At 37.8% G+C, this 22,950-nt stretch overlaps 1 protein-coding gene across 5 annotated transcripts in view; it reads right to left on the bottom strand.

The window, feature by feature from the left end:
• Positions 1-15,099: 15,099 nt before the first annotated feature.
• The window catches only part of KCTD3 (potassium channel tetramerization domain containing 3), a 51,928-nt gene continuing 44,077 nt past the window's right edge, over positions 15,100-22,950 (bottom strand). For 3 of the 5 annotated variants that reach the window (XM_051820562.3, XM_089312183.1, XM_051820566.3), the window contains 4 exons: positions 21,059-21,155; positions 17,777-17,961; positions 17,559-17,697; positions 15,100-16,727 (listed from right to left, as the gene is read on the bottom strand). In XM_051820562.3, the coding sequence (XP_051676522.1) occupies positions 16,166-16,727; positions 17,559-17,697; positions 17,777-17,961; positions 21,059-21,155 (983 nt within the window). In that variant the 3' untranslated portion in view covers positions 15,100-16,165. The remainder of the gene's footprint in view (positions 16,728-17,558; positions 17,698-17,776; positions 17,962-21,058; positions 21,156-22,950) is intronic. The other 2 variants (XM_051820563.3, XM_051820567.3) reach the window with 1 other exon arrangement.

Here is a 22,950-nt window from a genome sequence, read left to right as displayed (position 1 = left end):
AAAACACACCAAGCCAAGATTATGAAGATGATGAGATAGAAGAAATGCAAGATACGGATTTCAAAAAATTTATGATAAGATAATTTAGAAGTTTTCAAAAGCAAATCCTTGAACTACAGAAATCCTTATTGGACAGGATTGAAAATCTCTCTCGTGAAAATGAAATTTTAAGGAAGAATCAAAATGAAACGCAGAAACTAGTAGAACAGGAAAGTGTGATAGTGAAGAGAAATCAAAATGAAATGAAGAGCTCAATAGATCAAATGACAAACACATTAGAAAGCCTTACAAACAGAATGGGTGAAGCAGAAGAGAGAATATCGGACTTAGAAGATAGAGCACAGGAAAACATACAGTCAAACCAAAGAAAAGAAGAGGAAATTAGAAATCTAAAAAATATTGTTGGGAATCTACAGGATACTATTTAAAAAATCAACATTCGAGTTCTAGGAGTTCCTGAAGGCATGGAGAGAGAGAAAGGATTAGAAGGCCTTTTTAGTGAGATACTAGCAGAGAACTTTCCAGGTTTGGAGGAGGACAGAGACATCCTAGTACAGGAAGCTAATAGAACCCCCAAAAAACATGACCAAAAGAGATCCTCACCATGACACGTGGTAATTAAACTTACAACAGTGAAACATAAAGAAAAGATCCTAAAATGTGCAAGAGAGAAACGTCAGATTACTCTCAGAGGATCTCCAATCAGACTCACAGCAGACTTCTCATCAGAAACACTACAGGCTAGGAGGGAATGGCGAGACATAGCACAGGTGCTAAGAGAGAAAAATTGCCAGCGCAGAATATTATATCCTGCCAAGCTCTCATTTGTGAATGAAGGTGAAATAAAGACCTTTCATAGCAAACAGAAATTGAAAGACTTTGTGGCCACTCATCCGGCCCTGCAAAAGATGCTTAAAGATGTGCTACACTCAGAAACACAGAAACGCGGCCAGCTATATGAAAGAAGGTAAAGGAAGAACACCTACCAGTAAAAGAGCATGGGAAGCTCAAAGCATATACTAGAAAATATCTCCGGGAAAATGGCAGGGCAAAGTCACTATGTATCAATAGTCACATTAAAGATTAATGGTCTAAATTCTTCACTTAAAAGACACCGATTAGCTGATTGGCTCAAAGAACACAACCCAACTATTTGTTGCCTACAAGAAACACATCTCTCTAACAAAGATGCATGCAGACTGAAAGTGAAAGGTTGGAAAAAGATATTCCATGCCAACAGAAAACAAAAAAAAAAGCAGGTGTAGCCATATTAATATCAGACAAAATAAACTTTAATACAAAAACTGTTAAGAGAGACAAAGAGGGACACTATATAATGATTAAGGGTTCAATTCAACAAGAAGATGTAACTATTATAAATGTATATGCGCCTAATTACAGGGCACTGGTATTTAAAAGATATGTTAAGGGACTTAAAGGGAGATTTAGATTCCAATACAATAGTACTGGGGGACTTCAATACTCCACTCTCAGAAATAGACAGATCATCCGGACAGAAGATCAACAAGGAAACAGCAGATTTAATCAACACTATTGCCCAAATGGATCTAACAGATATCTACAGAACTTTCAATCCTACATCTAAAGACTTCACATTCTTCTCAGCAGTGCATGGAACCTTCTCTAGGATTGATCACATACTAGGCCATAAAGCAAGTCTCAGCAAATTTAAAAGAATTAGAATCATACCATGCAGCTTCTCAGACCACAGCGGAATGAAGCTGGAAATTAGCAACTCAGGAAACCCCAGAAAGTATGCAAACACATGGAGACTGAACAACATGCTCCTGAATGAACACTGGGTCATTGAAGAAATCAAAAGAGAAATCAAAAACTTTCTGGAAGTAAATGAAGATAACAACACAACATATCAAAACTTATGGGATACAGCAAAAGCAGTATTGAGAAGCAAATTTATAGCAATAGGTGCCTATATCAAGAAATTGGAAAGGTACCAAATAAATGAGCTTTCAGCGCATCTCAAGGACCTAGAAAAACTGCAGCAAACCATACCCAAATCTAGTAGGAGAAGAGAAATAATTAAAATCAGAGAAGAAATCAACAGAATTGAATCAAAAAAAAAAACATTACAAAAAATCAGCCAAACAAGGAGCTGGTTTTTTGAAAAAATAAACAAAATTGACACCCCATTGGCCCAACTAACTAAAAAAAGAAGAGAAAAGACCCAAATCAATAAAATCAGAGATGAAAAAGGAAACGTAACAACAGACACCACAGAAATAAAAAGAATCATCAGAAATTACTACAAGGACCTGTATGCCAGCAAACAGGGAAACCTATCAGAAATGGATAGATTCCTGGACACATGAAACCTACCAAAATTGAACCAGGAAGACATAGAAAACCTAAACAGACCCATAACTGAGACAGAAATTTATACAGTAATAAAGGCCCTCCCAACAAAGAAAAGCCCAGGACCAGATGGATTCACTGCTGAATTCTACCAGATATTTAAAGAAGAACTAATCCCATTTCTTCTCAAACTATTAAGAACAATTGAAAAAGAGGGAATCCTCCCAAATTCTTTCTATGAAGCCAGCATCACCTTAATTCCTAAGCCGGAAAATGATGCAGCACTGAAAGAGAATTACAGACCAATATCCCTGATGAACATAGATGCAAAAATCCTCAATAAAATTCTGGTCAATAGAATGCAACAATACATCAGAAAGATCATTCATCTAGACCAAGTGGGATTTATCCCTGGTATGCAGGGATGGGTTAGCATTCACAAATCAATCAATGTGATACACCACATTAACAGACTGCAGAAGAAAAACCATATGATTATCTCAACAGACGCCAAGAAAGCATTTGATAAAATTCAACACCTTTTCATGATGAAAACTCTAAGCAAACTGGGTATGGAAGGAACATTCCTCAATACAATCAAAGCAATCTATGAAAAACCCACGGCCAACATCATATTGAATGGGGAAAAGTTGGAAGCATTTCCACTGAGATCTGGTACCAGACGGATGCCCACTCTCACCACTGCTATTCAATATAGTTCTGGAAGTTCTAGCCAGAGCTATTAGTCAAGAAAAAGAAATTAAAGGGATACAAATTGGGAAGGAAGAACTCAAACTATCCCTCTTTGCAGACGATATGATTCTTTACTTAGGGGACCCAAAGAATTCTACTAAGAGACTATTGGAACTCATAGAAGAGTTTGGCAAAGTAGCAGGGTATAAAATCATGCACAAAAATCAACAGCCTTTGTATACACAGGCAATATCACGGCTGAGGAAGAACTTCTAAGATCAATCCCATTCACAATAGCTACAAAAACAATCAAATACCTTGGAATAAACTTAACCAAGGACGTTAAAGATCTCTACGATGAAAATTACAAAACCTTAAAGAAAGAAATAGAAGAGGATACCAAAAAATGGAAAAATCTTCCATGCTCATGGATTGGAAGAATCAATATCATCAAAATGTCCATTCTCCCAAAAGAAATTTACAGATTCAATGAGATACCAATCAAGATACCAAAGACCATCTTCTCAGATCTAGAAAAAATGATGTTGAAATCCATTTGGAGACACAGGAGACCTCGAATAGCTAAAGCAATCTTGTACAACAAAAACAAAGCCGGAGGCATCACAATACCAGATTTCAGGACATACTACAGGGCAATTGTAATCAAAACAGCATGGTACTGGTACAGAAACAGATGGATAGACCAATGGAACACAATTGAAACACCAGAAATCAACCCAAACATCTACAGCCAACTCATATTTGATCAAGGATCCAAAACCAATCCCTGGAGTAAGGACAGTCTATTCAATAAATGGTGCTGGGAAAACTGGATTTCCATGTGCAGAACCATGAAGCAAGACCCCTTACCTTTCACCTTACACAAAAATTCACTCAACATGGATTAAAGACTTAAATCTACGACCCGACACCATCAAATTACTAGAGAGCATTGGAAAAACCCTGCAAGATATAGGTACCGGCAAAGACTTCTTGGAAAATACCCCAGAAGCACAGGCAGTCAAAACCAAAATTTGGGATTGCATCAAATTGAGAAGTTTCTGTACTGCAAAAGAAACAGTCAGGAAAGTGAAGAGGCAACTGACAGAATGGGAAAAAATATTTGCAAACTATGCAACAGATAAAGGGTTAATAAACAGAATCTACAAAGAGATCAAGAAACTCCACAAGATCAAAACAAACAACCCACTTAAGAGATGGGCCAAGGACCTCAATAGACATTTTTCAAAAGAGGAAATCCAAATGGCCAACAGACACATGAAAAAATGTTCAAGATCACTAGCAATTAGGAAAATGCAAATCAAAACCACAATGAGGTTTCACCTCACCCCGGTTAGAATGGCTCACATACAGAAATCTACCAACAATAGATGCTGGCGAGGATGTGGGGAAAAAGGGACACTAACCCACTGTTGGTGGGAATGCAAACTGGTGAAGCCACTATGGAAGGCAGTCTGGAGATTCCTCAGAAACCTGACTATAACCCTACCATTCAACCCAGCCATCCCACTCCTTGGAATTTACCCAAAAGAAATGAAATTGGCAAACAAAAGAGCTGTCTGCACCTTAATGTTTATTGCAGCTCAATTCACAATAGCTAAGTCCTGGAACCAACCCAAATGCCCATCAACGGTAGACTGGATAAAGAAATTATGGGACACGTACTCTATACAATACTATACAGCAGTCAAAAACAATGAAACCCGGTCAGTTGCAACAAGATGGAGGAATTTGGAAAACATCATGCTGAGTGAATTAAGCCAGTCCCAAATGGACAAATATCATATGTTCTCCCTGATCGGTGACAACTAACTGAGCACCAAAGGGGAAATTTGTTGAAGTGAAATTGACACTATGAGAAACAGTGACTTGATCAGCCCTTGTCCTGTCTGTTGATGTACAATGTAATACTTTATCCATTTCAGTAATTTTTTTTTGTTCTAGTACTATTGGTTGAACTCTGTAATTAACACACAATTATTCTTAGGTGTTTAAATTTTAACTGAAAAGTGATCCCTGTTAGGAATTTCGAAAGCATTATGCTGGGTGAAATAAGCCAGTCCCAAAGGGACAAATACCATATGTTCTCCCTGATTGGTGACAACTAACTGAGCACCAAAAAGGAAACCTGTTAAAGTGAAATGAACACTATGAGAAACGGTGACTTGATCAGCCCTTGCCCTGACTGTTGATGAACAACTTATATGTTATCCCTCTTAGTATTATTTTTTGTTTGTTCTACTTAATACTTTTGGTTGAATACTGTAATCAATACACAGTTATTCTCAAGTGTTGAAACTTAACTGAAAAGTGATCGCTGTTAAATATAAGAGTGGGAATAAGAGAGGGAAGAGATGTGCAATTTGGGACATGCTCAAGCTAACTTACCTCAAACGGTAGAGTTAGAAAGATACCAGGGGATTCCAATTCAATCCCATCAAGGTGGCATGTACCAGTGCCATCTCACTAGTCCTGGTGATCAATTTCCGTTCACAATTGATCATAATGATAGGACTAAGAGCCAAAGGGAGCACATAAACAAGACTACTGTCTACTAATACTAGCTGATAGAATAAAAAAGGGAGAGAAGGATCCAACATGGGAAGTGAGATACACAGCAGACCCATAGAATAGCAGATGTCCTAAACAGCACTCTGGCCTCAGAATCAGCCCTTAAGGCATGCAGATCTGGCTGAAAAGCCCATGAGAGTATTACAGGCATGGAAAGCCAAAACACTCTGGCAAAAAAAAAAAAAAAAAAAAAAAAACACAAACCCTACATGAAAGATCTCTGCAAGTGAGATCCCAGTGAAAAGAACAGGTCATCAAAGAAGGAGGTACCTTTCTCTGAAGGGAAGAGAGAACTTCCACTTTGACTACGACCTTGTCTAAATATGATCAGAGTTGGTGAACTCAAAAGGCTTCCATAGCCTTGGCAACTCATGACAAGAGCCTAGGGTGATTACTGATGCCATAAACAAGAGTGTCAATTTGTTAAGTCAACAACAGGAGTCACTGTGCACTTACTCCTCATGTAGGATCTCTGTCCTTAATGTGCTGTACATTGTGATTTAATGCTATAACTAGTACTCAAACAATATTTTTCACTTTGTGTTTCTATGTGGGTGCAAACTGTAGAAATCTTTACTTAATGTATGCTAAACTGATCTTCTGTATATAAAGAGAATTGAAAATGAATCTTGATGTGAATGGAAGGGGGGAGGGAGAGGGAAAGGGGAGGGTTGTGGGTGGGAGGGACGTTGGGGGGGGGGAAGCCATTGTAATCCATAAGCTGTACTTTGGAATTTTATATTCATTAAATAAAAGTTTAAAAAAAAGAAATATGGTATTGTGATGCCTCTGGCTTTGTTTTTGTTGTATAAGATTGCCTTAGCTATCCAAGATCTCTTTGTTTCAAATTGAATTTCAGCATCATTTTTTCTAGATCTGAGAATATCTTTGGTAGTTTGATTGGTATTTCATTGAAGCTGTAAATTATTTTTGAAATAACGGACATTTTGATGATATTGATTCTTCCAATCCATAAACATGGAAGATTTTTCCATTTTTTTGTATTTTCTGTTTCTTCAATATTTTGTAATTCTCATCGTAGAGATCTTTGAAATCCTTGATTAAATTTGTTCCAAAGTATTTGATCTTTTTTGTAGCTTTTGCGAATGGGATTCATCTTAGTTCTTTTTCAGCTGTGGCATTGCCTGTGTATACAAAGGTTGTTGATGTTTGTGTGTGGATTTTATATCCTGCTACTTTACCAAACTCTTCTATGAGTTCCAGTAGTCTCCTAGTGGAGTCCTTTGGGTCCCCTGTATATATAATCATATCATCTGCAAATAAGGATAGTTTGACTTCCTCCTTCCCAATTTAATCCCTTCAATTTCTTTTTCTTCCCTGATGGCTCTGGATAAAACTTCCAGGATTATATTGAATAGCAATGGTGAGAGTGGGGAGCCTTATTTGGTTTCAGAGCTCAGTGGGAATGCTTCCAGCTTTTCACCATTCAATAGGATGCTGGCCATGGGTTTGTCATAAATGGCCTTGATTTTGTTGAGGAATGCTCCTTCCAACCCAGTTTGCTTAAGGTTTTCAGCATGAAAGGATGCTGTATTTTATCAAATGCTTTCTCTACATTATTGAGATAATCATATGGCTTTTTTCTTTAATTTATTAATGTGATTTATCACATTGATTGATTGGCAAATGTGGAACCATCCCTGCATACCAAGGATAAGTACCACTTGGACCAAGTGAATGATCTTTCTAATGTGTTGTTGGAGTTGATTGGCTAGTATTGTGTTGAGGATTTTTGCATCTATGTTTATCACGGAAATTGGTCTGTAGTTCCCTTTCTCTATTGTATCTTTTTAAGGTTTAGGAATTAAGGTGATGATGGCTTCATAGAAATAATTTGGGAGGATTCCCTCCCTTTCAGTTGTTTTGAATTGCTTGAGAAAAATTGGAGTTAGTTCTTCAGTGAAGCCATCTGGTTCTGGGCTGCTTCTGTTGTTTTTGATGCTTTATTACTGACTCAGTTTCTGTCTTGTTTAAGGGTCTGTTTAGGTTTTCTATGTCTTCGTGGCTCAATTTAGGTAGATTGTATGTGACAGGAATCCATCCATGGCTTCTAGGTTTCTTGTTTTTTGGTTTTTTTTTTTTTTTGGCAGCTCTTTATCATAATTTCTGATAATAATTCTTATTTCTGTGGTGTCTGTTGTTACATTTCCTTTGTCATATCTAATTTTATTGATTTGGGTCTTCTCTAGATTCTTTGGTTAGTTGGCCCAATGGAATGTCAATTTTGTTTATTTTTTTCAAAAAACCAGCTCTTCATTTTGCTGATTATTTGCATTGTTTTTTTTTTTTTTGCTTTTGATTTTGTTTATTCTTTAATTTTAAAAATTTCTTTTCTCCTACTAGTTTTGAGTTTGGTTTGCTGTTGTTTTTCTAGGTCCTTGCAATGCACTGATTACTCATTTATTTGGTGCCTTTCCAGTTTCTTGATATAGGCACCAATTGCTATAAACTTTCCTCTTAATACTGCTTTTGCTGTATCCATAAGTTTTGATATGTTATATTGTTGTCTTCATTTCAAGAAATTTTTTGATTTCTCTTGATTTCTTCAATGATTTGCTGTTCATTCAGGAGCATGTTGTTCAGTTTCCATGTGTTTGCATCGGTTCTAGAGATTCCCAAGTTGTTATTTCCAACTTCATTCCATTTTGGTCAGAGAGGATGCATGGTATGATTTGGTTTTTTTGAATTTGCTGAGGCTTGCTTTATGGCCTAGTATGTGTTCAATCCTAGAGAAAGTTCCATGCACTGGTAAAAATAATGTGTATTTTGTGTCTGTAGGATGGAAAGTTCTGTAGATATCTGTTAAGTTAATTTGGTCTATAGTGTTGATAAATTCTGTTGTTTCTTTGCTGGTTTTGTCTTGTTCATCTTCCATTGCTGAAAGCAGGGTATTGAAGTCCCCCATTACTGTTGTATTGGAGTCTGTCTCCCTTTAGATCCCTTGACATTTCTTCTAAATAGCCAGGTGCCCTGTAATTAGGTGCATATGTTTATAATAGTCACTTCTTCTGTTGAATTGATCCCTTAATCATTACATAGGGCCCTTCTTTGTCTCTTTTAACTGTTTTTATGTTAAATACTATTTTGTCATATATTGGAATGGCTACACCAGCTCTTTTTTGGATTCTGTTAGCATGGAATATCTTTTTTCAACCTTTCACTTTCAATCTGTGGGTATCTTTCTTGGTGAGATGTTTCTTGTAGGCAGCAAATAGATAGGTTTTATTTTTAATCCATTCAGCCAGTCTGTGTCTTTTAACTGGAGAGCTGAGGCCATTTACATTCAAAGTGACTATTGATAAGTAACAATCTTGTCCTGCCATTTTTCCAATAAATATTCCTATTTTTTATTTTGGATTTCCTTAGTACTTTTACTGGAAGATTTTCTGTCTTCACCTTCTTTCATAGTGATGACCATGTTTCTGTGTGCACCACATCCTTAAGCATCTTTAATAGGGTTGGGTGAGTGGTGACAAATTCTTTCAATTTCTGTTTGTTTTAGAAGGTCTTTATTTCACCTTCATTCCTAAATGAGAGGTTCGTAGGATACAGTATTCTGGGTTAACAGTTTTATTTTTTTTCTCTTAAGACTTGGAATATATCTTGCCATTCTCTCCTAGCCTGTAGGGTTTCTGATGAGAAGTCCACTGTGAGTCGGATTGGAGATCCTCTGAAAGTAATCTGGCATTTGTCTCTTGCACATTTTAGAATCTTTTCTTTATGTTATACTGTGGAGAGTTTGACTACAATGTGTTGTGGTCAACATCTTTTTTGGTCATGTCTTTTGGGAGTTCTATGTGCTTCCTGTACTTGGATGTCCCTTACTTTCTCCAAATTAGGGAAACTTCCTTATTATTTCACTAAAAAGGCCTTCTAAAATCCTCTCTCTTTCTATGCCTTCAGTGACTCCTAAAACCTGCATGCTGTGTCATTTGATAGTATCCTGTAGAACTCCAACAATGTTTTTTTAGTTTTCTAATTTCTTATTGTTTTTGGTCTGACTGTAAAATTTAGATTTGTGTTCTAGCTCAGATATTCTTTCTTCCGACTGACTCATGAACTCTGTTGTTAAACTTTCCACTGTATTTTTATTTGTTCTATTAAATTCTTCATTTCTAGTATTTCATTTTGGTTTCTCCTTTAAGGTCTCAATTTAATGGGAAAATTTTTCATTCATGCCATATGTAGTTTTCTTTGTTGGTGAATTTGCTTCTGATTGCTTTGAGTAATTTGAGTAGTTTTTTGAATCCCATTTCTGACATTTCCTCAATCTCTTAATCTTCATAATGTAATGGTGAAATGTTGTTATATTCTTTTGGGAGGCCCATAGTGTCTTCCTTGTTCTTTTGAATTTTTGCCTTTATTTTTTGGCATTGTTGAATTTTTGTTGTCTGATGGCTCTTATCTTTGATTTATGTCTCTGTGGCTTAGTGGGTCATCTACACTTCCAGTGAATATCCAGAGGTGTGTGGTGGGTGTGGCCAGGTTGCTCTTTTCAGTGTTCCAGGGTAGGGCAAGTATCCAGGGTAAGAAAGACTCCAGTAGGGCATGGCAGCTCTCCTCTGATTAACTGGATTGAAAGGAATGGCACCTCTGTTGGTGCCACCAGCTCTTCTCTTCCCAGCCAAGGAACGCCCAGGTGTTAGTCTCCAGTGTGCTCAGCACTCATCTTGCACTGCTTTATGAACTGTACATCTGATTTATGGGGTCTTTCCTGTGAGCACAGCTCCTTTCGCTAGGAGCTGCTATAGGCAACTGAGGAGTTCGGAGAGTGCAGAGAAGTGCTCTATGGTTGCCCAGAAGCCAGCCATGCTCTGCCTCCTCTTATGGAGTCACTGTTTTCTTAGACTCAGCTCCCAGGGCTCTCCAGGTCATGGGGTGCCAGTGGGGCCTCTTTGCCCCACTAGCCAGTCTTCAGTCCTGGCTATAAGGAAACTAAGGTGTTCCCAGAGCCACTGTCTCTCTGTGGTCCTTCCCCAACCAGATTTGGTGTCAGTGGGGAAGGTGGGTTTTTCTCTCTGGATAGGTCTGTGGTTATCAGTTGTGCTGGGTGGGTAGGAAAGTCCCGCAGGTGGCATTTCCCCTCCCCTCCCATTGCCATGCAACTGGCACAATGGAGGCCCTCCTCCTTGGCTTCCCCTGAACTGCTGGGTGGAGGGTGACCATATTGTTGGGTGCAGTTTAACAGGCGGTAGGGTGGCTGCCACCTGCCTGTTTCCAAAAATGGCATCAGCTCCTCCCAGACCTGGCCACAGGTCTCCACAGCAGCAGAGACAGGGGGAGGGAGAGAGACGTGGTGCTGCCACCTTTTTTAATTTAAATCATGCCTCTGGGTGATCAGTTGCCTGCTGTTGTAGGGGATTCATGTAGAACTCCAAAAGCAGTTCACTAAAGCCCTCCCTCCCATTGTATCGGTAGCACCATGGGCCCTTGGAGCCCCCCTCACCTGGCTTGCTGGGGAGGATGTCCTCCTCCCCAGATCTGAGTCTGCAGGGTCTTCTGTTGTGTTTTGCTCTCTCAGTACGGGTCCAGACCACCTGCACTGCTCTGGCAGGGTCTTCCACCATGCCTCTCCTGCAGCTTTATCCTGAGTGTACTCTCCTTTTTTAACTATTAGTTCATCCTGCATAAATTGGATCATCCTGTCACTATTCTGCCACCTTGGAACCCCATTACTTGTATTTATTGAAGAGAATGCTAAAATTTTGTTTTGATATTTTAAGTGGTATTGTACACCAACCATCTATTTGTGTGGACACAAACCTACGGACTGTGATTCAACTGATCTGGGGTGCAGCTGAGGCATCAGTACTTGTAAAAGTTCCAGGTGTTGGTAACCCTGAGAACATGTGAGGTAAAACAACCTGAAACACATGAGGTACAGGAGCACTACGTTATGCACAGGCACTCTTTTCCTGACCTAGGACTTCTCCCTTACACATCAAAACTTCCAGCAGTTCTCTGTGAACCCTTAAAATCTTATAAATCTCCCGGTCTGTGTCTAATCATTTCTATGTCAAATTCTCAAGAACTCCATTTCTTGTTGTAATAGTTAACTATTAAGAGCACATTTTTATAAACCACAGTAAGAGTTTATAAATGATCTATTGTAATTTCCACTAAATGGAGGACCTAAACATGAATCTGTTATAGTACCTTACGATGATGTAAAAATCATGTAGACATCCTTAAACTTATAAATCAAACAGGGACGGTAGAATAATTCAGTAATAAGAAACTTAGTTTTGTTACCTATGAATGAGTTTTCAATGCACAAATATGTAAATTAGATGGTTTAATAAATATTTAAATGTGAGCCAGGTTTGATGATTTGGTGTCCGTGGGGAAGGTGGGTTTTAATGCATCTATGAAACATACCAGGGGACTCCAATTTAATCCCATCAAGGTGGCATGTACCAATGCCATCTCACTAGTCCAAGTGATCAATTTCAGTTCGCAATTGATCATAATGAAAGGACTAAGAGTCAAAGGGAGCACATAAGCAAGTCTAGTACCTGCTAACACTAACCGATAGAATAAATAAAGGGGAGAGTGATCCAACATGGGAAGTGAGATACTCAGCAGACTCATAGAATGGCAGATGCCCTAAATAGCACTCTGGCCTCAGAATCAGCCCTAAAGGCATTCAGATCTGGCTGAAAAGCCCATGAGAGTATTTCAGGCATGGAAAGCCAAGACACTCTGGCAAAAGATCTCTGTGAGTGAGATCTCAGTGGAAAGAACAGGTCTTCAAAGAAGGAGGTACCTTTCTCTGAAGGGAGGAGAGAACCTCCACTTTGACTATGACCTTGTCTAAACAAGATAAGAGTCGGAGAACTCAAGGGGCTTCCATAGCCTTGGAAACTCATGACTGGAGCATAGGGAGATTACTGATGCCATAGACAGGAGTGTCAATTGGTAAAGTCAACAACAGGAGTCACTGTGCACTTACTCCTCATGTAGGATCTCTGTCCTTAATGTGCTGTGCATTGAGATTTAATGCTATAACGAGTACTCAAATAATATATTTCACTTTGTGTTTCTATGGGGGTGCAAACTGTTGAAATCTTTACTTAATGCATACTAAACTGATCCTCTGTTAAAAAAAAAAAAAAAAAAAGAAAGAAAAGAAAAGAAAAGAAACTATCAACTCCCAACTTGACTCTCACTGGGATTAAACATGACAATAGGTCTGATCTGATTTCATCATCATTAAAAAAAATCATCTATTATTTTTCACTTTATGTTTCTGTGTGGGAGCAAACTGTTGAAATCCTTACTTAATGTATACTAAGCTGATCTTCTGTATATTAAGATAATCGAAAATGAATCTTGATGTGAATGGAAGGGGAGAGGGAGTGGGAAAGGGGAGGGTTGTGGGTGGGAGGGACGGTATGGGGGGGAAGCCATAGTAATCCATTATTCGTACTTTGGAAACGTATATTCATTAAATAAAAGTTAAAAAAAAAAAAAAAAAAAAAAAAAAGAAAGTAACAGCCCTGAGTCATGCAATAAATAATGATAAAAGTGCACCCATTTAAGAAAACAATGTCCTGGATAATTCCTCAATTCCCAAAGTACATTATAATTAATTGTGGTACATTTTCTCCAAAATATGACTCCCAGCCACCAAAGATTTAAATTCTATGGGACTGGAATTGGGCCTGGGCAACTCAGTGTTTCTACCCTCAGGCAATTCTGATAATGAAGTCTGGATGAGAAAGCCAGGGACAAGACCACTAGCTCTTAAAACAGGAAGATCTGGGTTCAAAAGTTGGCTCAATAACCAACGAGCCTTGTGCCTGGCTAAGTTATTTATCCTCTGTGGGTCTCAGTGATCTTATCTGTGAAATGAAGATAATGATACTTATTTTAGTGGTGTAACAGTACAAAACTTGAAAACAAGCACAAAATTATTTGAAACTTTTCATAATAAGATTGGTTTTTGTCATCAAGCATACACAATAATTTTGTTTTTTTTGTCCTTCCTTTGTCACAATCAGCTTGAGGGAGGTATAAAAAATTTAGCCATGGTGTAGAACACTCTTCTTTAGGTTACATAATTAAGTGCCAGAGTAGACTCAAGCCTCTGCTCTAACAATGTTCAAACTCCCAGGTGAAGGAAACAAGATTTGACTTGTGGTACAACAGATGGTGTCATATAGGCAGTTGCCTTTTTATGGGATTTTACTCCACAATTATATATTTTTTTTTTTTTTTATTTTTTTTTTTGACAGGCAGAGTGGACAGTGAGAGAGAGACAGAGAGAAAGGTCTTCCATTGCCGTTGGTTCACCCTCCAATGGCCGCCGCGGCCGGCGCGCTGCGGCCGGCGCACCGCGCTGATCCGATGGCAGGAGCCAGGAGCCAGGTGCTTTTCCTGGTCTCCCATGGGGTGCAGAGCCCAAGCACCTGGGCCATCCTCCACTGCACTCCCGGGCCACAGCAGAGAGCTGGCCTGGAAGAGGGGCAACCGGGACAGAATCCGGCGCCCTGACCGGGACTAGAACCCGGTGTGCCGGCGCCGCTAGGCGGAGGATTAGCCTAGTGAGCCGCGGCGCCGGCCCCACAATTATATTTTTAAAAAAATTTATTTGAAAGAGTTGCAGAGAGGGAGAGACAGATATCTTCCATTTGCTGGTTCACTTGCCAAATGGCCACAATAGCAAGGGCTGAAACCAGGAAACAGGAATTCCACCTAGTCTTCCACATGGGTGAGTGGTCCAAGTATTTGGACCATCTTGTGCTGCCTTCTCAGGCGCATTAGCAGGGAGCTGGATCAGAAGTGGAGCATTCAATTCCAACCAGTGCCCATATGGCGTGCTAGCATCACAGGCAGTGGCTTAGCCCACTGTGCCTCAATAGGCCCATCAGAATCTATTTAATGGTCTTTTATTGTGGGTAAATACCCCATTTTTTCCTTTAATTTTCTTGCCCACCCAACTTGCATTTAACTATAATAATGAGGAGGGATATAAAAAGGATAATTCAAATTCTTAGTGATTTTGATATTGTTTAGCCTAAGAATCTCTTTCATTGATGATTTAGCTTTAGTTTTCATACATATCAAGTTCTCCCTGCCCTTCTTTCTCCTGGCATGGGGAGGGAGCAAAGAAATAAACCTATATAGGTAAACTTTACTTATTTGAAAGGCAGAGAGAAATACAGACCTTCTACCAGTTGGTTCACTGCTGCAATAGAGGAAGCTAGGAGCCTGGAGCTCAATGCATATTATGGGGGAAGCTTCTGCACATTAGCAGAAGCTAGAATTGGAAGCAGAGCTGGAACTCAAGCCCAGGCACTCTGATAAGAGATGCAGGTGCCCCAACCACTGCACCAAATACCTGTGCCTGTAGGAGGTGAACTTTAAACAAGGTAACTGAAAACATGTTGTCTGAATCATTTTTATTTGGCTTAATTGGTAAATAAATATAATAAAACTGTCAGAAACCACTAGCAATACAGTAAACTTCAAAGAATTTATTTCAACTTCACTCACTCATATTTCTTGGAATGGGACTATATACATTATTCACCAATAAATGCTTAATGCTTTAAATTTACAATATTATTTGCAGAAACTTGAAAATTAAATGGGAAAAGTATAAAAAATTCTTCTGCTCTTAAAAATCAAAATAACACTTTTTACAGCAGCCAAAACCTTTAACCAAAAAATCCATGAATGCAACAAAATGGTCACCATTATCTTGATTATTAACACTGAAAAAAGTACACATGGTAGCTTCCAAAACACAGCTGATCAGTAATGGTCCAGTTTTTCCTTCTAAGCACACAAAGCTTTGCCCTTGATCATTATTTTTATTTCACCTCTTCAAACACACAAATTGCTCCAACTTTCTTTCAAGTTTATTTAAACTTTTGACATCTAATATTGGTAATGCTTGCTAAGATTTAAGAACTCCCAACAACAATAATCAGAAAATGACCCACAGTTAAATAAAATCATCCTAAAGGACTAACTATACAGTGGAGTCTGGTATTCAATGTCTATAGTGTTTTTGAATTACATGATTTTATTTTTTCACACACATAGCACCTCATCAAATATCTGGTAAACACTTTTCAATCACAGTAAGGGTAGAGAGGCCATGTTCCAAAAGACAACTTTGTGATTCACTTAAGATAACATTGCAAGACAAGTCTCAGGCATAACCAAGGACAGGAATGCAGTCTGTTGGTTCTCATGCCCCAAGGTGACACTCATCTATGTGGGCATCATCCTATCAAGACATGGTCCTGTTTCCAAAACCAACGAAGAACAGTTAAATGCTAAGTGGACTCCTGTTTTACAAATGATCGGTTAAATGTAAAACTAAAGCCAAAAAACATTTCCAAAACTTTAAAAGAGACATGGTTATTCTATCTCTTTATTCCAGGGAATTCTGTTAAAAAGATACTAAATGAAGTCCAATGTTGTGAAGTTTTAGTGTAAAAACTAATGTACTGAAATCCAGGGTAGTTACAACTTCCATGTAAATTCTGCAAAAGAATTCCTTCGGAGAGTTTCACAAGCTGTATTCCTGACCTGAAGAGTCACTTTTTTTATGCCGAGGAGAGGGAGTGGTCTTTGTGGGAGATGGGGACGCAGTACCTGGTGAGTCTGTTCCTCCATCAGAAGTGCTTGGTGACGATGCCAGATGGGGAACTTTCTTTTTCCCAAGGAATCCTCCCCCTTCAAATCCTCCTTTCTTCCTTAACTCCACTTTGTTCTCATTTTCATCTTCTGATGACCTTTTCTTGGGTTCTGAAAACCCTTCAGCTATTTTAGGTGCTTCCAATCCACTATCCGATTCTCTCCAACTTTTAATTTCTGTTCCAGGAGACTTTCTCTCAGCTACATTGCATTCCCCTGGTGCCCCCTTCACTTCAGCCTGTATCGGGCCCAAGTTACCATTTTCAGGGACAGCTCTTTCTATATTTCTGTTCAAATTAATAGTCTGGAAGTCTCTATAACTGTGAAAGCTCTCAGTCCTTCTTGCCCTTGCTAACAAAGGACTCTCTCTGTAAGGCCTCATGGAACCATAAGTAGCTGCTTCATGGATGGTTTCATGGTGCTGAAGCTGAAGACTGAAATACAGTTTTTAAAATTACAGTTAAGATTTCATGCTGCAATTTTTCAGGAGCATGGATCATTAATCATACTACCAATATAAACATAAAAAGTGTTTTAAATCCATATTTCTCTATAAAATTATGCTTATCAAGTACTGTGTATTTTGTGTGTATATATGTATATACACACATAAGTACACTTTAAAGGTTAATGGAAAATAGAACTGAAAGATAATTTTGGTATAAGAATTTTTGAAATTCATCTATACTTTTCATATTATACATTTCTATAAACTTTTTGAAGACCTCATATTTAATACTGTTCATATATTCACACATGAAGAGCTGAGGCAGGGAAAATATTTAAAACAGGAAATGAATATGAATCAGTATTTTACTCCTGGTTCCTTAGATTTAAGATTTTTTTTGTCAACATAATTTAAAAAAAATGTGCTAAATCACTGTGGTAAAAGTACTTAATATCTAAATATAAGACTAGCCCTGATAAAGCAATCACTTTAATATTGTCTGAGTCAACAGGAGCACATACCACCTAAGCTGTCATGTATTTTCCTAGTTTTCCTTGAATTCTGTGTCAAATAGGCATTCAAGTTGGCAGCAATTTACAAAAATTAAAAGAAATATTTTTCTATAAAAAGAACCTGACAGGCATACAGATGAGAAATTTGAGTCAAATTTTAAAGATGCAATTGAATGTCAATATAAAGCCTGAGTTAAAAAAAAAAAGCCTTTGAAAAATATGGCTTTTTGGACCATCTATCATTTCAGTTAATTTTCCTAAAAGCAACTGATTCAACTTATGTAATACCCAACCCTTTAACCTACCTAGAATTTGATTCTCGGAGGCGGCTATGCTGAACCACAGAAGTTGCTGGACTGATGTTAGGAGTAGCACAGCGAGAAGTGCTGAGATCACACTGGTCCAGTAATTTGAGTAGCTCTTCTTCAGTTGGACCACCTACATCTTAGGAAAACATACACTCAATTTAATGACTTACTTCAACAGCTTACCCTGCCCAAGGTCATCCCGTAAAGGAACGTACCCTTATCTTCACTTTTGCTAACCATATCCATAGCAGTGGTCAGATCCCACATCTGAATGCTGCCATTTGTATGGCCCGTGAACAAGTAGCGCCGTGGCCTTGAGCCCATCCTACTGGATCCTTCACATTCTCTCACTGTAAATGCGGATATTGTAGTACAGTCAACAGCTTGGATCTCACATATTCTGCAAAAGATACTGCATAGTTAGAAACCAAGGGAACAGATACCACTTTACAAATCAGACATTAATTTCTTACAAAATTATAGCTGAATCCTCAACTAAAACAGACTTAAAGGAGTCAAGGCAAGCTAAGGACAAAATCGGGTGGATTTCTGGAGTCCAAAAAACAGTAATTCAAAAAAATAAGTAAATAAATAAATAATTCAAATACAGGCAAATAGTTGAAGTTAACCTTAAAAGCAGAACAACCCTTGATGGGCATGAACAATTCTTTAAAAGGAAGCTAAGAAACTAAAGAGAGCACAGACATCATATTAGATCCTGAAAAAAATCATTGAAAATTACATGTAAATTTTAAAAATCTAAAACCAGAAAAAGTATAGAGCTCTATGAAGAAACTGCATCTTCCACTGTATTAACAGACAAGGTTTTCAGAGCATTTTTAACTGTTTCACTTATTATCATAAAAGATGAAAGGACAATTATCTATACTGATGAACGGGGAGATCAGTGGATGTCAGTAAATCACTTTCCCAAAGTCATAAGCAGTGAATGAACTGTACTTGACTGAATTATTTATCCCAGTTGAGGGGACTTAAAATAAGAAAAAAAGTTAACAGGCAAATGTAGTTAGAAAAATGGAGGAAGAGAAAATATAGTCCACCTAAATGTGAGAAACATCGTAGGAATAGAAAACGAAGCCCAGCCGTGTGACTGCTGTTGAGCAGCAAAGCAGCTGCCTGTGATGCTGGCATCCCACAGGGGCCCTATTTCACTTCAGATCTGCTCCCTGCTAATGCGTGTGGGAAAACAGCAGGAGGACCAAGCGGTTGGTTCCCAGCCACTCCCATGGGAGACCAGGATGGAGTTCCAGCGTTCTACCTTCAGCCTGGTGCAGCCCTGGCTATCGTGGCCATTTGGGAAATAAACTGGCAGAGGGTAGACCTCTAACTCTTTTTTGTAAATTTTAACTTAAAAAATGTATTTATTTGAAAGAGATAAAATGCCCACAACACCTGGGCTGGACCAAGCTGAAGACAGGAGCCAGGAACTCCATCCAGGTCCCCTGCATGGTGGCAGGAACCCAAATACTTGGGTTATCATCTGCCTCCCAGGCACATTAACAGGAAGCTGGATCAGAGCATTGCAGTAGCCATAACTTGAAGCAGGAACTCAGATACAGCATGAGGGCGTCCCAAGTGGTGGCTTTATCTGCTGAGTGACAATGCACACCTCTCCATGAACTGTTTGAAGCTCCATGGCTGAGTCATAAGGTATCCTAGGCTTATTGCTGATCTCAAGGGAAAAACTTAGTATTTCGTATTGCATATAAGGTTTTAAATGATTATTACTAGGATTTTTTAAAATCGTGAGTATTGAATTTGTCAAATTTCCTGCACTATTAAGATAATTTTTCTGTATGTTTCATGTAGTGAATTACATTTAATTTTAATATTTATAAATTGACTTATGATGGTTCTAAGAAACACCTATATTTCCAGTTTAAAACAAATCAACATTTATATGTACATGAAAGAATCTGATTTTACTCTTTTTCCCCCATGTTGGAATGGAAGCCTTAGAATTCTCTTTCCTGTACAATTTTTTTTCTAGCTCATTTTCAATAATTTCATTTCTTACTATTAAAAGCCTGAACTGTCTGTAAACCAAAAACTTTAATTCAAAACAGATTCATTAAAGACTGATTTTCTACTGAATTCTATTAAGTAATTTCTGCTTGTTATTTTTATATCTACAGCTTTTGTTCTAGAATCATAAATACAGAAATTATAACATACTGCTCTTGTTTGAAATATTAGAATTGAACAATGGTGAGAGATGATAAAGAATGTGACAAGACCAGTTTTAATGAACATTCAGCAGCTTTTTCACTATGAAAAGTCCATGAAATCATAGAAATTTATAGCATTTCTTGAGATTAACTATTTGGTGTCTTCATTATAGGCTCCTAATATAATTTCTTTTAAAAAACGTCAAACTTCAGTATACTATAAAGTCAATAATTCATTTAATAGTTGCTAATGACTATATGCAGTGAATTCTGATGAAAAGAGAATTTCAAAGGGTTTGTTCACTAAAATATTACCTCATGAGTCATGTTGAAGAAAAGATACCTGAGCAATCTTAGAAACACCAATAGCATCACTAACATTGAAGTGAAAATCAGTAATCTTTTCAATGATTGCAAGAATTTTACTTTTCACTTATTTGACATCAATGCAACTTTGAGGCTTTACCATTTCTTCCCTTTAAAAACAATCTGGTTAAGGATATAAATTCTAAATTTCATTCAGTGCAAAAGGAAGACAAAATCAACTGCTACTGAACTTCTAGTGTAGTGACAGACTATGCAAGAAGTTTTGCTATATTTTTAACTCATTTTATCCTATGACATCCTGCCAAAACAATTAAATCTCATTTTACAAGGTAACTAGAACACAGGAAACAAGGAACTTAAGTTTAATTTACATACAAGTACCAAAATTAGAATTTAGTTCCTCAGTCTGTCATCACCTTCACTATGCTCTTCATGTAACTGAACAAAAGCGGAGGCATACTGCAGTGCCATATACTGGAAGCTGGCGGAGGGGGCATTCACACTGAGTACTGAAGAGAATGTATGAAGACAGAGCTCCTTACTGTCAAAGAGAATTTATCTCCATATTAAAGTTCATCAAAGAGGTATTATGAAATTAAACATGGGTATTTTACTGTATGACGTGAAGATTATGCAAACTGTAGTTACTATTTATCAGCTTGTAGTTGTTTCATGGTTTTTATTTCAAGAGGTAATACTAAGTGTCAGAAAATCTGTAATATGTCTTACTTGAGAGATGTGTATACCATACAGATTTGTATGGGAGGGTTGGGAAATATATCCCTAGTCCTTCCTAACTGTCCACAGCATTGTTAAGAGTCTTAAATAGATGCTAGAGAATAAGCAGTATGTATATCTTAGGTTAAAACAATCAGATGAGAATGGACTTCTCAATAGGTTGTTTGCCTTTTGATATCACTGTAGCCACCACGAATTGCCATGTGTTTTATAGGACAGTAAGTGACTTCAGAACATAAGTACCTTTTCCCAGTCGATGAGAGTCTCACAAATAGCTTGTTGGTGATGGGAACAACTTTCTGGATAAACACCTGTTGATCATCTCTCTCTCCAAAGGGACCTAGGTAAGCAAACAGAAAATTTCAAAAGCAGCTAATTAAAATTTGTTATACATAGAAAGCAATAAAAAATTTTCTCATGTCTAATATGGCACTACATTCCAAATAAAAATCAGTCATAAAATCCAATGGTACAAGAGCTGTTAGACGTTTTCTGCACTAGGGCTGTAATTTGCCCAAGGCTGTACAGTAACAGTACTACATGAATGTGCACTGAAACATCTGCTAGTTGGGAGGACTGCCTGGATTCTTCTAACTCCAAAAAAAAAGGAATGTATTACTTTTTTGAACAGCCACCAGTTTTAAAATACAATCATAAGCTTTCATTAACTAGATTAACAGATGCAAATTTTTAAGATTTCTTATAGGGTAACTGGTTATAAAAATAAGAATCAGATGTCCAAAGACATTTTGAGACTGAGTTATACCTTGCAACGTTTTCAAAGATTGCATTATTTTCTCTTTAGTGTACTTGGGAAGGCATGCAAATAGTCTATTATATTTTAGAAAGATTGCAAATAACAATGTAAAGAAAAAGTATTATCATGCAAAACTTATAGCACACATTTTAGTAATTCTTTCTTATATTCTTTACCTAAAATAATTCCATTTACTGTTCATAAGATGATGATGTTCATCTTAATGAATCACACCTGCTTAATAAATCAAATAATTTCTTTATCTTCCAAGTATCTCCACCACTACTTCCTTTCATGCTCACTTTCCATGTGGAATATTTCATTGTGATCTAGATTATACCCATACTACCCTCCTGAACCTGAACTCTCCAGTTTCACTGAGGTCTATTCCTTAGGAGATTCTTTAAAAACAGTACTATAAAGAGGAAAGAAAAAATCTTCCTGCCTTCTTTGACTGAATCTCACAATTTAAAGGCCTCTTTCTAAACATTTGTCTTCACATTATATATGCTTTCCCAGTACAAATCCCTGTTTCTTATATGCTGATAACTTGTAAACATGACTTCCTCAAAAGGTACAACCTTCACACCAAAGAATGTTGTCCATAGGCCCATTCACTGTAAATCTACAAGTCTGATTTCCTCTTCTTTTGAGAAAGTCCCTCTTTCTATATTTCAGTTAATAACATCATTACTCCATTTCCAAAGACTCCAGGCTTCTCTTCTATCCCATGTCTTACTGAATGATTCCTCCTTACTAGATAATTGATTGCTCCTTCCTGGTTTTTTTGTTTGTTTGTTTGTTTCATTGCTTGCTGTCTTTTTGCACATTCGAGAATGAAATGTATATAATGTAAATCCAGTATCACTTTCAAATTTCCTTAGAAACTCATTACTTAACAAGATGGAATCTAAATTCCTTAGTTTGAGACGCTCCGTGACCTTGTCCTTGCCTATCCACCTAGACTCATGTCCAGATATTCTTATCCACATACCCTGTAATGCAGTAGGCAGTGAGCTTCTTGACATTCTCCAAACTTGTTAGGTTCTCTTGGTCTCTATCCTTTCTAAAATCATCCATATCCACCATCCTCTACATGAGAGCTCATAAACTAGGACTTCAGAAGTGTTCTGTCTTAATGTCGGTTTCCAGCACTGTTAAGTGAGGCCTGGGAGGATGGGCCCTGATATTGGAGTGCCTGGTTTGAGTCCCAGCTTTGCTGTTGTCCCAATTCCCGCTTCCTGTTGAAGTATACCCTTGGGGGGAAGCAGGGCTGATGGCTCAGGTGGATGGGAGATCATTCTCTCTCTCAAATAAATAAAATTAATTAAAAATACTAAGTTGGGATAATATAACCCCCCATAGTTGTGAAGAAGGT

The sequence above is a fragment of the Oryctolagus cuniculus genome, chromosome 13 (assembly GCF_051225735.1).
Source record: "Oryctolagus cuniculus isolate XC-2025 breed Fujian yellow rabbit chromosome 13, ASM5122573v1, whole genome shotgun sequence".
Classification (NCBI taxonomy): domain Eukaryota; kingdom Metazoa; phylum Chordata; class Mammalia; order Lagomorpha; family Leporidae; genus Oryctolagus; species Oryctolagus cuniculus.
Note: the sequence above shows the minus strand (reverse complement) of the source record. Positions and strands in the feature narration are given on the sequence as shown.